This window comes from Pistacia vera, unplaced genomic scaffold, assembly GCF_008641045.1.
Source record: "Pistacia vera cultivar Batoury unplaced genomic scaffold, PisVer_v2 Contig10, whole genome shotgun sequence".
NCBI classification, from domain to species: Eukaryota; Viridiplantae; Streptophyta; class Magnoliopsida; order Sapindales; family Anacardiaceae; genus Pistacia; species Pistacia vera.
In genome coordinates, this window is record NW_022195027.1 from 124,430 (window position 1) to 137,008 (window position 12,579).

Here is a 12,579-nt window from a genome sequence, read left to right on the forward strand (position 1 = left end):
ATGATAGTCATGTCACTGGGCATTGTATGATTACGATTGGTGAACTGTTTTTCGAACGTGACCGAATAACGACAACACTGGAAAAGCATGTAGTCAATGATTTATCATTTGGTTTCTATATATTGTATTCCGATCCGATTATGGATGCGTATGGGGTTCATACAGTGTATAAGTACGAGACTAATCATGTTTCGTATAATAAAGCCTATTTGGTTATGCGTTGTTCATATGCGGAAACGAACGATGATCAAGAGGGATCGATTGACTCAAAAATAGATCAGGAGTACCGTTGACTCCATCCGATTCGAGTTCCTAGACGAACATCGATAAATGTCAGAAAACTGAATCTCTGGCCAGAGTCTATTATTAGTCATACAAAAGTAAGTTTGTGATGACAAGTTCCAGACATATTGATCGACGATCGGTAGAAGATCGAGTTTAGGATTTTGACATTCCATGAATCCATACTCGATTAGGATACTCATGGAGAACTTACTTGCATGGTACGTATGAATCTATGGGTTCGATGAAGTATTTCTTCATCGTGGTTTAGGGACTATGGCACATTGCTAGATGCTTACCATAGTCGTGGCCTACGGACAGGTTTCCGGATTCATCCAGAATGGCTCACGGCTAATCCACGGTGGACCTACATGGCCACCAATAGCCTTGAAAAGTTAGAGAAGGATGAGAGAGAGAAATGATTATCCGAAGAGGGCTAGCACCTTTCGAGGGTAATAACGGGATTTCTATATAATAGTTACATAGAAATCATTTGTGACATTTTAAGGGTAAATGGTCAAGCAATAATTAATTATATTTAATTATTATATCTAAAGTGTTAAGATTAATAAGATAAACAAAATAACCTTTTAATAGTTAAGGGTAAAAATGGGTAAATTTTTTGGTTGTTAATGTAAACTAGTTTAGTTTACATGGGCCCTTGAATAATATTGATTATTCAAAGGGTAGCATATTAATTCGTGGGGTCCCTTTTAAAATAAGATTTTATTGGGCTTGGAAGTGAAAAATAAATAATTGCAATATTGCCCAGTATATATAAGTGCAAAAGGTTGCATTTTCATTCTTGACTAGTTCACAAAAACCCAAACCAAAACTCTCTCTCAAACCCAAGGCCACTCTCTACTCAATGGTGTTAAGTGTGGAGTTTCATCATTTTGAAGCTAATCTTCATCAATCCAAAGCAAAAGAGTAGGTATAATCTCTTTTCCAAGCTTTGTTTGAAACCGGTTTTAGAATCCATGCTTTCATGCTTTCATTCTCCATCTCCACCACTCTTCTCATGCAGTCTGATTCTTACACTTATTTATGACTCTTTCTTTTATATTCATTGCTGATTTTCTTAAACCATGCGCACATCATTCTGATTCTGACAGGGTCAATCAGAATTCTCTGGTTGGTACAGATTTCTGTATCAAACAGACATAATACTATATATTATACTACAATAATACTATATTTTTTTTATGAGATATCTCAAAATGTCAACCAAAGTGATTGTAGCTTATGAGTATGAAATTAGTATTTTGTCTATTTATTTAATTTTAAAATTAAACGTTAAGAATCCTACATGGGAAAAATATTTGAGAACTTGATAAATAACATTAACAAATCTATAATTTGTCAAGAGAAACAAAAATAGAAAAGGAAAAAAACTAGCAACAATAGTCCATATTTTGTTTCCATATGCATAAATTCCAATAAGTTAACATTTTCATAATTTTTTACTCTGAATCTATCATCAATCAATCAAGTAGATATTTGGAAAACCCCTAATTAAAAGTATATTTTCAATTTAAAAAAAAAAAAAAAAAATCTTCTTCGTGCTATGACTAAATGGACTAAATCATTGTTTTAAATAAATATTATTATTTATATAGCAAATTGCAGGTGATGTAAGCGAAGAGATTCCAGTTTTTTACAGCTGGGAGGCTTAAACCTCGGATAGCTCTCTAAAAGGACAGCTGACGTGGCGGAAGATTTGGCATCGGTGCTTGAATCGATAACCGATAGATAACGGCTGACATGGATGTGTGATGTCAAGTCAACAGCTTCCCCTACGACATTGAATACGTGATTGGGAAAATGTTAAAAAGTCCGCAGCCACACACGTTTTATACAAACCCTAAATTTTATTTTGTTTGGGTTTTCGTATAGCATCCACAACTTAAGGTTATCGATAATCGTTGAATATGATTTTTTTATGTTACTGGCAAAAGAGGCTATACAATTTTTAGGTTATTTATTTATTTATTTTATGTCTTGGATATAATGTAATTTCATTTTGTATAATATATACGTTTATATTTAAAATACTGAAATGACATGAGAAAAAATGATTATTTTACCATAACACCTAAAGGCAATGTATTATTATAAATAATTTTGATAAATTATAACTATATGTTATTAATTAATCTATTTAAAGGTAAAACTAAAGTATAATATATTTTTATCATAAAGGTTTTATTAAATAGAAACCAGAAGTCGTCTGTCTTATAAACTAGAATTATTTCCTGAGAATCTGACTCTTTATTGCCAAATGAACGGTGCAGATTTTAGATTGATTGAACTCTTCACATGCTCATGCCCCTTTCTAGTGTTTAGACTTCGATTTTAATTGGATAAGTTTCATTTCCCCTTGTTCAATTTTCAGTTAAAATAGAAACTATTTATTAATGAAATTATTCTGAACAGCTGATAAGATAAGTGCTGAAAAAAAAAAAAAGAGGAATTTTATTAGTTTTATAATTTAGTAATGTATTAAAAACAATCATCGTTATTTTTGAACCGTAATAATGTAATGATGTAATATTGATGGAAACTAAAATGTGAAGATCATTTCACAAGAGTTGTGTGTTAAAGTAGACACTTAATAGTCTTTGAATAATACTAAATTTGGTGAGACAAAATTAAAAGTAAAATAGAAATAAAGGTAATGGTTGATTTGTAAGCATTCTAGAAAGGCAAGGTTGGTCTGTGAAGATGTTATTCGTACCTGATCAATATTTACATTAATGGTGACAATTCATTTTGATCGAATAGAGGGATGGGATACCCCACGGCCCCGTTATCATATTTATTAGCTGCACGGCATTATATCATCTGACATTAATTTTTTTTTAAAACCTAAATATATTTCAAACCATAAAAAAAAAAGTAATTTTATAAATAAAAATATATTTCAAAAGATAATTATCATCAAATGTCATGTTCATTTCATGAGCTTAACAATGGGAGGATATGTAATAATTTCTTATTCTTAAATATGTATTTAAAATTCTCAGTCACCAAAGTAAACTTTTTATATTTAAAAATAAATTTTAACTATCATCTTCCTAATCTAAATCTAATCTTTTAACACGGGAAAATATATACATATATCTTACATTAAAATCTCAATATTTAAAGATAAATCCAATTTATCTAGGAGCCAACTTGCACCATTATAACTAACAATAGGTTAGCCTAACAGTAAAGACTTGGGGCTAAGGGGTTTACTCCTTTGTCATCTCAGGTTTGAATCACGAGAAATATTGTTAATATTATTGATCACAGATTGTAAGGTTTGTCTTGTTTCGAAAGCCTTATTCAGGTCGAATGACTAGTCAAAATGCACGTAAACTGGTCTGAACACTCCGATAACAAAAAAAAAAAAAAAAAAAAAAAAACTTGCACCATTATGCACATTTTTCAACTTGATATTTCTTGCTAAGAGCCAACTTGCACCATCATGCGTAATCAAATAACAATCCTTTGTTGTCAAAAGGGTGAAGTGTTACTTAATTTGAGATACTAATAATCCGTGTTACTTAATTTGAGATACTAATAATCCTACACATAATATAATATATGATTAAATTAGGTAATATTAAATAAGCTTTTGATATAAATAGTAAAAAAATCCCTCAATTTTTTATCATCTACGCCATTTTCTTATTTTAATTCAAACTTCAAAGGTACGATGAATTATCATTAATTCTTACGTCTAAAATGGGTGTGTTGCAGCTGTTGCTTAGTGAAAATGGAAGGTTGCCAATTAATCAGACCATTGGAAGAAGAATCAGTGGGCCCCGAATCTTAATAATTTCCCTTGCGACTTGACGCCGAATAACTTCTCCAATCTAAACTTTTCATTTATATACGCACATTAAGGTCTTGTGGACGCGACCACATTGCATCGAAACTCACCAACGTTTCACTTTCAATCCCAAACCAAACAATGTAATGTGTAAGAATCCGAGTTTTTGACGAGAAGTCACGGTAATTTCGGAACTGAAATATGAATTTAAATTTGATTAAATTAAATTTCATGTAGCAGACAGTTTGGTTGTGATAATGTTTGAAAACCCCCCCACCCCTTTGTATACGTGTGGTGTGGGGGCTACGCTGTTTGCGGTTTGCGTGTCTCTGTATTTGAGCTGCTCTGCTGATTGCGAGACTACTACTAGCAGACAGTCTCATCCAATCAAATTGATTTTTTTTAAGGGCTTGTTTGTTTTAGAAATCAAAATTAATACTTTTAAATGATTATTGTTTGAATATATAAATATATACTAACATTATAATTATGAAATATTATTAATATAATTATTTTTATTATTTTATTTCTATATAATTATCATTTTCAGAATCATAAAACCAAAAACTCAATAACTAATATGCTGAGATATTACATAACAAAATGGACGAGCAAAAAGATAAGGAGTGAATAAATAAAAATTAAATAAACGGAGTAGATGACATAAGAATCATGGACATTTTTATATAAACATAAATAATATTATTCAACTGAACTTGGTTTTGTAATTTTAACAAAAAAACATACCAAACGAGTCCTAACGGCAAACTTATCTAACGACGAACTATCACTTTGGAATCCTAAATCAGGCATGAGGGACCCTCAAGAATTTCTGGGATATATCTGACTACGTTTATTCACTCACTCCGTTTCCCCTTCCTTAAATGAGTTTTTGGAAATTTTCTCTTTCCAGAGTTTCAGTCCTTGACCATGATGCGGGATAGAATGTAACCATGGTTAACCATTACTCTGGTTAAACTTTGGTTAACGTCCCCACTGAACCCTTTAAATACCCCGCATCGGGTACCTTCATTTTGCATCAACCTCTCGGCTCTCCTTTGCTCTTACGACAACAACTGCAATTTGATGATCGAGCCCTTTATTTGTTTCTCCTTCATTTCTCATTAGTCCTTTTTCTCTTCTTTCTTCCTCCTTTCGTTTCGTCTTCGCACTATCTGGTCCAGTCCTTCTCTCTCTCTTCATTTCTATTCTGTTATACTTCATGCAACGAACTTATTTAACGAAGCTAAAGATTTGTTATTTGTTATTCTAACGAATGGTTTTGTTTTTCATCATAATCCACTTATTCTAATTTTGGTACGTTTATTTTTAATATATATATATATATACACGTCTGTTGGTTTCGTTATGTGCAGAGTCGGGGAGTAGAGAGAGATGGCAGGGAAAGGTAGCGAAGAGTTCAGCTTCGGAAACGGAACCGCAAGGAAGGGTCTGCCGAAGATCCAGACGACATCGTCGCAGAAGAAAGAGAACGGCATCTGTCATGATGACAGTACGCCTCCTGTTAGGGCCCAGACCATTGACGAACTTCACTCTCTTCAGAAGAAGAAGTCTGCGCCCACCACTCCCATTCAGGGAACCCAGGGGGCTTTTGCCAACCTCTCTGAAGAGGAACGCGAAAAACAGCAGCTCCAGTCCATCAGGTTCATTTACACACGCAATACACCTTATAAAAGTCAAAACTACGCAGTTAGGAAAAAAACTTAAAAACGAAATTAATTGAATAATAATGTTCTAAGAAAGTGGGACCTGGCCTAGCGGACCCAATCTTCGGGTGATTACGGTTATAACACACGGAATCAGGATTTTGATGGACCGTTCTGTGGGGCCCACCGATTTTTAATTTTGGGTGCGGTGCTGCTCGGGAAACGACGTAGTTTTGGGTCCACGTAAGAAGGGCCTTTGATTTGCTTGGTTCCGATAATCCAATATTATAATATAAAATTTAAAGTGAACTTACCAAAATATGCCTCCACTGGGATAAACTATTATGTGAAATTTATATCATTTCTAAGGGTAATCTTGATATTATGGAGGACTGAGTGGTGATTTAATTTTGCTGTCCACAATAATCGTGTTTCTCGTGTCAGATAAATAACGTTTGTGGGTTCACTTTGTTGACCAACAGTAACAATCAGTGTTATTGTTAAACAGTGCATCATTGGCGTCACTTACGAGAGAAACAGGGCCGAGGTTGGTGAGAGGAGACCCGGCGAGGAAGGCCGAGACCCCGAAGCATTCGGCCGCTGTGCAGCACTATTTCTCGCCAACGATCAGCGTCAGTGACAGTTCCTTAAAGTTCACCCATATCCTTTACAACCTCTCTCCTGCAGGTCTTACCCAAAATTCAAAACAATTTATTTCTTGAATTCATCATCTGCATAAATATTGAAAATAAATAATTTACTTTGTCGGTTTGTAGAGCTATATGAGCAGGCCATCAAATACGAGCAAGGGTCGTTCATCACCGCAAGCGGTGCATTGGCAACCCTCTCTGGAGCCAAGACTGGCCGCTCTCCAAGAGATAAGCGTGTTGTCAAGGATGAAACCACTAAAGATGAGCTTTGGTGGGGAAAGTAAGTGCTTTTATATTCTCACTTAGCTTTTATATTAATTTGTGACTACAGAAAATAAAAATTAAAAAAAGCTAAATGGGATGTATTGGTTCATTATTCTCGTAATAATATTTAAAAATAAAATAAAATTGAGTTATCTTTAAAAAAGAAAGTAATTATTAATATTTTATTAGATGAAGGAAGTAAAACAGGATTTTGAGAATATTGAAATAGATGCAATTTTTTAGTTTTTAGGATTTAATAGTAGAATAGGGTAGAGATATAATATTGAAAAAAAAGGCTTATTATTATTGTATTTATTTTTACTTTTTTGCTTTCCAATCTGAAAATAATTTACTTAATAAGTAATTTGTTTGTTTGAATGTACAGGGGTTCACCTAACATTGAGATGGACGAGCATACGTTCCTGGTCAACAGAGAAAGAGCTGTTGATTACTTGAACTCCTTGGACAAAGTAAATCTACTAACTTATTATTTTGTTTTTAAATTTTACTACTGCCCAATTTTTTTTGTTATACAAATTAAGGGATTTATATATGGTTTTTTTTTTTCTATTTGATAATAGAAATAAAAATAAGGCAAGCTATTGAATAATTGGAAACACCTATTTTTAGTATATTGTATGAGGGTAGATACATTTATCTTTATGGTTTGAATAATTATGTAAAGGCCACCTGTTTTTAATTTCATAATAATTATTATATATTTGAATATTTTTCCATTTTTATTTGATGTCTAAGTTGTCTTAGAAATTTTAAATTAATTCCTAATTTTTAACTTTTAGTGCCAAATGTTCCTTAAATTGTTACCAAAGGGCGAAGATACTATGAATTATATAAAATACAAGGTAGAATTTTTTATTTTTATAAAAGTGGGTCCATTTTGTGACGTGTTATGTCTTAAATATACACCTCTCAAAATTGAGTTAAAAATTGTAGAACATAAAAAATAAAGAAAAAGGCGAAGATTTAATGATGGTGATATGGGCCATGGAATCTTTACCGTCGTCTTCTCCAAGTTGGCTTATGGCCCTGAACTATTGGGAGATGCAATATTTTCCTGGTTGGCTTAGGTCCCCACCTAATATGTCATATTCAGCCATACAAATCATATCCTATGCATTTACTAAGACCTGAACAAATAATTAAATAGTCTATATTTTGTTACTAAATTTTTATTCTTAATAACTCTGTATTTATATTGTTAGATGGAAGCATTCTCTATTTATTTTAATGACTGATAATGGGTGTTGAACGAACAATTTGCAGGTCTTTGTGAATGATCAATTCTTGAACTGGGATCCACAGAACAGAATCAAAGTCAGAATTGTTTCTGCCAGAGCATACCATTCTTTGTTCATGCATAACATGTAAGTGAAACATATAATAACAATTTTCAGCTGTTTTTTCAAAGGTCTTAGCCCTGCCAGATAAGTCTCCTTGTCGTCATTGACATAATGTTAATATTATTATCCTATCTTGAGTTTTCTCATCCCTAAATAATATAATTATCCTATCTTGAGTTTTATTAGCCTTCATAGATGGAGGAAAGTGGTTAAACAATGTGAAATGGTAAATTAGCTTAGTGTACAATTGGATAACTGGGTGGGTGGCAGGTGTATCCGACCCACTCCTGAAGAGCTGGAGAATTTCGGTACTCCGGACTTCACTATATACAATGCTGGACAGTTCCCGTGTAATCGTTATACTCACTACATGACATCCTCTACTAGCATAGACCTTAATCTTGCTAGGAGGGAAATGGTCATCCTCGGCACACAGTACGCCGGGGAAATGAAGAAGGGTCTTTTCAGTGTTATGCATTATCTCATGCCTAAACGTCAAATCCTCTCCCTACATTCTGGCTGCAATATGGGAAAAGATGGAGATGTTGCCCTCTTCTTTGGATTGTCAGGTATAGTATCATCAGATCATGGATATGATCTGCTGCTAACGTGCGCAAACAATAGCTGCCTTCTTACTCCGTCCTTAAACATCTTATTATACATCTTTTGACATATATATGGCTATATGCACTTCTTGTTTTTATGGTGTTTATATTGTTATTGATGAGTTCATTTCAATACTTTTAATGTTAGGTACTGGAAAGACAACACTGTCCACTGATCACAATAGGTATCTAATTGGAGATGATGAACACTGTTGGAGTGAGAATGGTGTGTCGAATATTGAAGGTGGTTGCTACGCCAAGTGCATTGATCTCTCAAGGGAGAAGGAGCCTGATATCTGGAATGCCATCAAGTTTGGCACTGGTATTTTCTTAATTCTCTTTAGTCTTTATATTTTTATGATTTTGGTTTTGGTATGTCATGAATATATGAAAATAATTCAATTGATTGTAAATGGCAGTGTTGGAAAATGTGGTGTTTGATGAGCATAACAGGGAGGTGGATTATACTGACAAATCTGTTACAGGTAAATAATCAAAATTTTTTTTTTTTTTTAATTTTAATTTTATGGAAGTTATATTTTATTTCATTAATTGGATTTAGATTATTGGATGAGTCATCTTATGGTACAGTTGACCTTATCCGTATATGGTACTTTAGTTTGCTGTCACATCATTTAATTAACATTTGATTAATACAATTGCAATAATCTGAAGTCATCCTAAGATACACCTAGATAGTGTATGATTAATATAACAGTGATAATATGAAGTCAACTAATTTGCTTCGGCAAGTGGGCAATTTAAGTAAATCGCTTAGGTAGACTTTTTCAATGCTCCATTCTAAGGATTCAGGAAAAAAGGTCTGCAACTTAGAGCCTTGAAGCTGAATAGAGCAATTTTACATGTGTAAGGAGCCAGCGGAATTTAAAATTTGATATCTCTGAATTCAGTGATGTAAAAATTATTGCACAAAAGAGGATCTTTGGATTTGACGTACTTGCGATATTTGATTACACCAGAAAAGTTCTTATGTTGTTTCCTTTTTCTTGTTATTTGCAGAGAACACTCGTGCAGCCTACCCGATTGAGTACATCCCCAATGCAAAGATACCATGTGTTGGTCTGCATCCTAAGAATGTTATCCTTTTGGCCTGTGATGCATTTGGCGTGCTCCCACCAGTGAGCAAGCTTAGCCTGGCACAGACCATGTACCATTTCATCAGCGGCTACACTGCTTTGGTATTACACCCTCTTACTGAACTACTACTGTTATTAAAATACAAATTTGTGACTATGGTGGTTATTTAGATATGCTTTTGCTGCTACAGTTACTGAACTTGATTGTAATTTCAGGTTGCCGGCACAGAGGATGGTATAAAGGAGCCAACAGCAACATTCTCAGCTTGCTTTGGTGCTGCATTCATAATGTTGCACCCCACCAAGTATGCGGCAATGTTGGCTGAGAAGATGCAGAAGCACGGTGCAACAGGGTGGCTCGTTAACACTGGCTGGTCAGGTGGAAGGTATATATTGAAGAGTATCGGTACCTATTTTGAAATTATACAATCCCTTGATAAACTCTGTTAAAAGAATGAACTCAAATCCTCCTGTTCTTGCAGCTATGGTTCTGGAAGGCGCATCAAGTTACCATACACACGTAAAATCATCGATGCCATCCACTCTGGCAGCCTGTTGAAGGCAAATTACAAGAAAACAGAGGTGTTTGGGCTTGAGATCCCCACTGAGATTGAGGAAGTGCCTTCAGAAATCCTGGATCCAGTGAATACTGTTAGTTTACTTTTTCTTAAACACATCCATACATTTGTGACTTAACGTAAAATGTGCTTTCAATCACCTAATGTCATTGTTATTTTGGACTGCAGTGGTCAGACAAGAAGGCTTACAAGGATACACTGCTGAAGCTTGGTGGCCTATTCAAGAAGAACTTTGAAACTTTTACCAACTACAAGATTGGCAAGGATGGGAAGCTGACTGAGGAGATCCTTGCAGCTGGTCCAAATTTCTAATTCAAGGCTAGAGAAGAAAAAGAGTAAAGCATAGTATGAGTGGTGGAGTGGGTTTAATGTCATTGGAAATAAAAGAGGCTTGGGTTTTGGTTTCATAAAATATGTCTAGTCTGCTCTATGGCTCAATTGATATGTAAAATTGTTACTTAATATATTAAATAACTCATATTTAGTTTAATGCTAATTAATATCTTTTTTATTGCTCTTTTGCTGTCCTCCTCATCAATCATAATATTCTCACTATGTATAAAAAAGGCATTTATTTTTCATTAAGAAGCAGAAAACAAAAGAATGTATTCGGAATAAGTTGATTAATTATGAATATTGAAGCAAGAAAATGTGTTTTAAGAATAATGGAAATGGAATAAGATCTCAATTGTTGGTAACTCCTTGCTGGAATCAGTATTTGCCTGAGCAAAAAAAGCAAGGATTGCTTGCTGGCTCAACCAGCATCAATTCTGACACAATCTGTGTTCCAAAAATATTCAGTTAAAATGAAAAGCCAAAGGTTATATCTGCTGCCATGGAACCTTTTTTCTTTAAGGGGTCATTTGCGCTTTAGTCCTTAAGATTTGGAATGTATTGTCCATACCTTTAATAATTAATATTATAAGATACCAACAGTTTAGTCCAGACGAGACTTTTCAATATCCCTGTTTTCTTATTCACATGTTAAGAATAAAATATATATATATATAAAAAAAGTAAAAGTATACTAAACATCTCCAAAAAAAATTTAAATTTTCATAATAATAATGGTTGATATTCCAAATATAATATAATATTATAAAATCTGTTTAATTTCATAATTATGAAAAAAATCAAAACATCATCCAAGTATCACTGATCACAAAAAGAAATATCAAATACAAAAATTCATCAAAGTAAAATCTTAAGTGAACAATATAAAAAATTGGAAACATCCAATTGTTTTTGTATATATGTTTTATTCATTTAAAAAAAAATGTGAATACAACAACATGGGTATTATAGTCTTTTTATTGAAAAATTTAAGACTGGACTTAAGTAAATATACTCCAAACCTTACGATGAAAGTGTAAATAACCCTATATCTAAGTATTTACTTTTGGAGAAAAAAAATGGAGGGAAAAAAATTGTTATTTTTGAAATGTGATATAACATAACTACCCCTAAGGTTTGTGTTTGTATCATTGACACCCCTTCACCCTAAATCCACCAAATTGACATTAAAATTAAATGAGTAAAGTATTATAATACCTCTTGATATGTTATTCGACACGTGTCCAACTGAATAAATATTTTAAATTTGCAAAAGAAAATTAAAATATATATATATAGGCAAAGGAATATGACTCAATGATATGGTTTTAAAATTGTGAGCAGGGTAAAACTTCCAGTATGGATGTATCACAAATTGACAATGTATGGATGTGTTTTAAAAATTGAATTATTACAGTATAACACGTTTAAAGTAATAAATTCCAGTTTAAATACTAATAAAAGCTTTTTAATTTACAGATAAGTAAAAACATTGGTCCGAGAGTTTCCTACATAGAAGTTGGAATAACTGTGAAAATGAGTGCAAAATAGTAAAAAAGTAATATCAAACTCAAACCACACTATAATACCCAAAATAACGACACATAAAAAAATAAATTTATCCGTAAAAATTAAAATAACAGAAGGTTTTTATAAAAAACTAAAAAATAAAAATTACATTGAACCTAGTAAAAATATAAAATTTAACTTAAATAAACAAAGGCACTCATCTAATTAAAAAGAAAATAGAATTATGATGTAGTTTAAATTAAATAATATCTAAATAATTAATATTGACGGCAGTTTAGGGTATGGAACAAGAATTAATTTTGACTTTGTACTGCTGAGTGCTGACCAGGAGAGGATAATATAATTTGGATGAAGATTTGGTAATTTTGTTTAAATTTTGAATTGTTTATTGT

At 32.9% G+C, this 12,579-nt stretch overlaps 1 protein-coding gene across 1 annotated transcript; it reads left to right on the forward strand.

Annotated features, from left to right (window-relative positions):
• Window positions 1-5,123: 5,123 nt before the first annotated feature.
• On the forward strand, window positions 5,124-10,814 carry LOC116122295 (phosphoenolpyruvate carboxykinase (ATP)-like). The gene is made up of 13 exons (XM_031408188.1): window positions 5,124-5,280; window positions 5,479-5,766; window positions 6,278-6,456; window positions 6,546-6,699; window positions 7,069-7,153; window positions 7,968-8,068; window positions 8,315-8,613; window positions 8,798-8,971; window positions 9,069-9,134; window positions 9,670-9,848; window positions 9,963-10,132; window positions 10,229-10,397; window positions 10,493-10,814. The coding sequence occupies exons 2-13, from the start codon at window positions 5,498-5,500 to the stop codon at window positions 10,634-10,636; spliced, it is 1,989 nt and encodes a 662-aa protein (XP_031264048.1). The 5' UTR covers window positions 5,124-5,280; window positions 5,479-5,497; the 3' UTR covers window positions 10,637-10,814.
• The last annotated feature ends 1,765 nt before the right edge of the window (window positions 10,815-12,579 follow it).

What these genes read in the sequence shown, in the direction of transcription:
- LOC116122295 (XM_031408188.1), top strand. Translation starts at nt 5,498, where the DNA reads ATGGCAGGGAAAGGTAGCGAAGAGTTCAGCTTCGGAAACGGAACCGCA. An exon ending in CCTCTTCTTTGGATTGTCAG is followed by an intron (nt 8,614 to 8,797) that starts GTATAGTATCAT and finishes TTTTAATGTTAG; the next exon opens with GTACTGGAAAGACAACACTG. An exon ending in TCCTGGATCCAGTGAATACT is followed by an intron (nt 10,398 to 10,492) that starts GTTAGTTTACTT and finishes TTTGGACTGCAG; the next exon opens with TGGTCAGACAAGAAGGCTTA.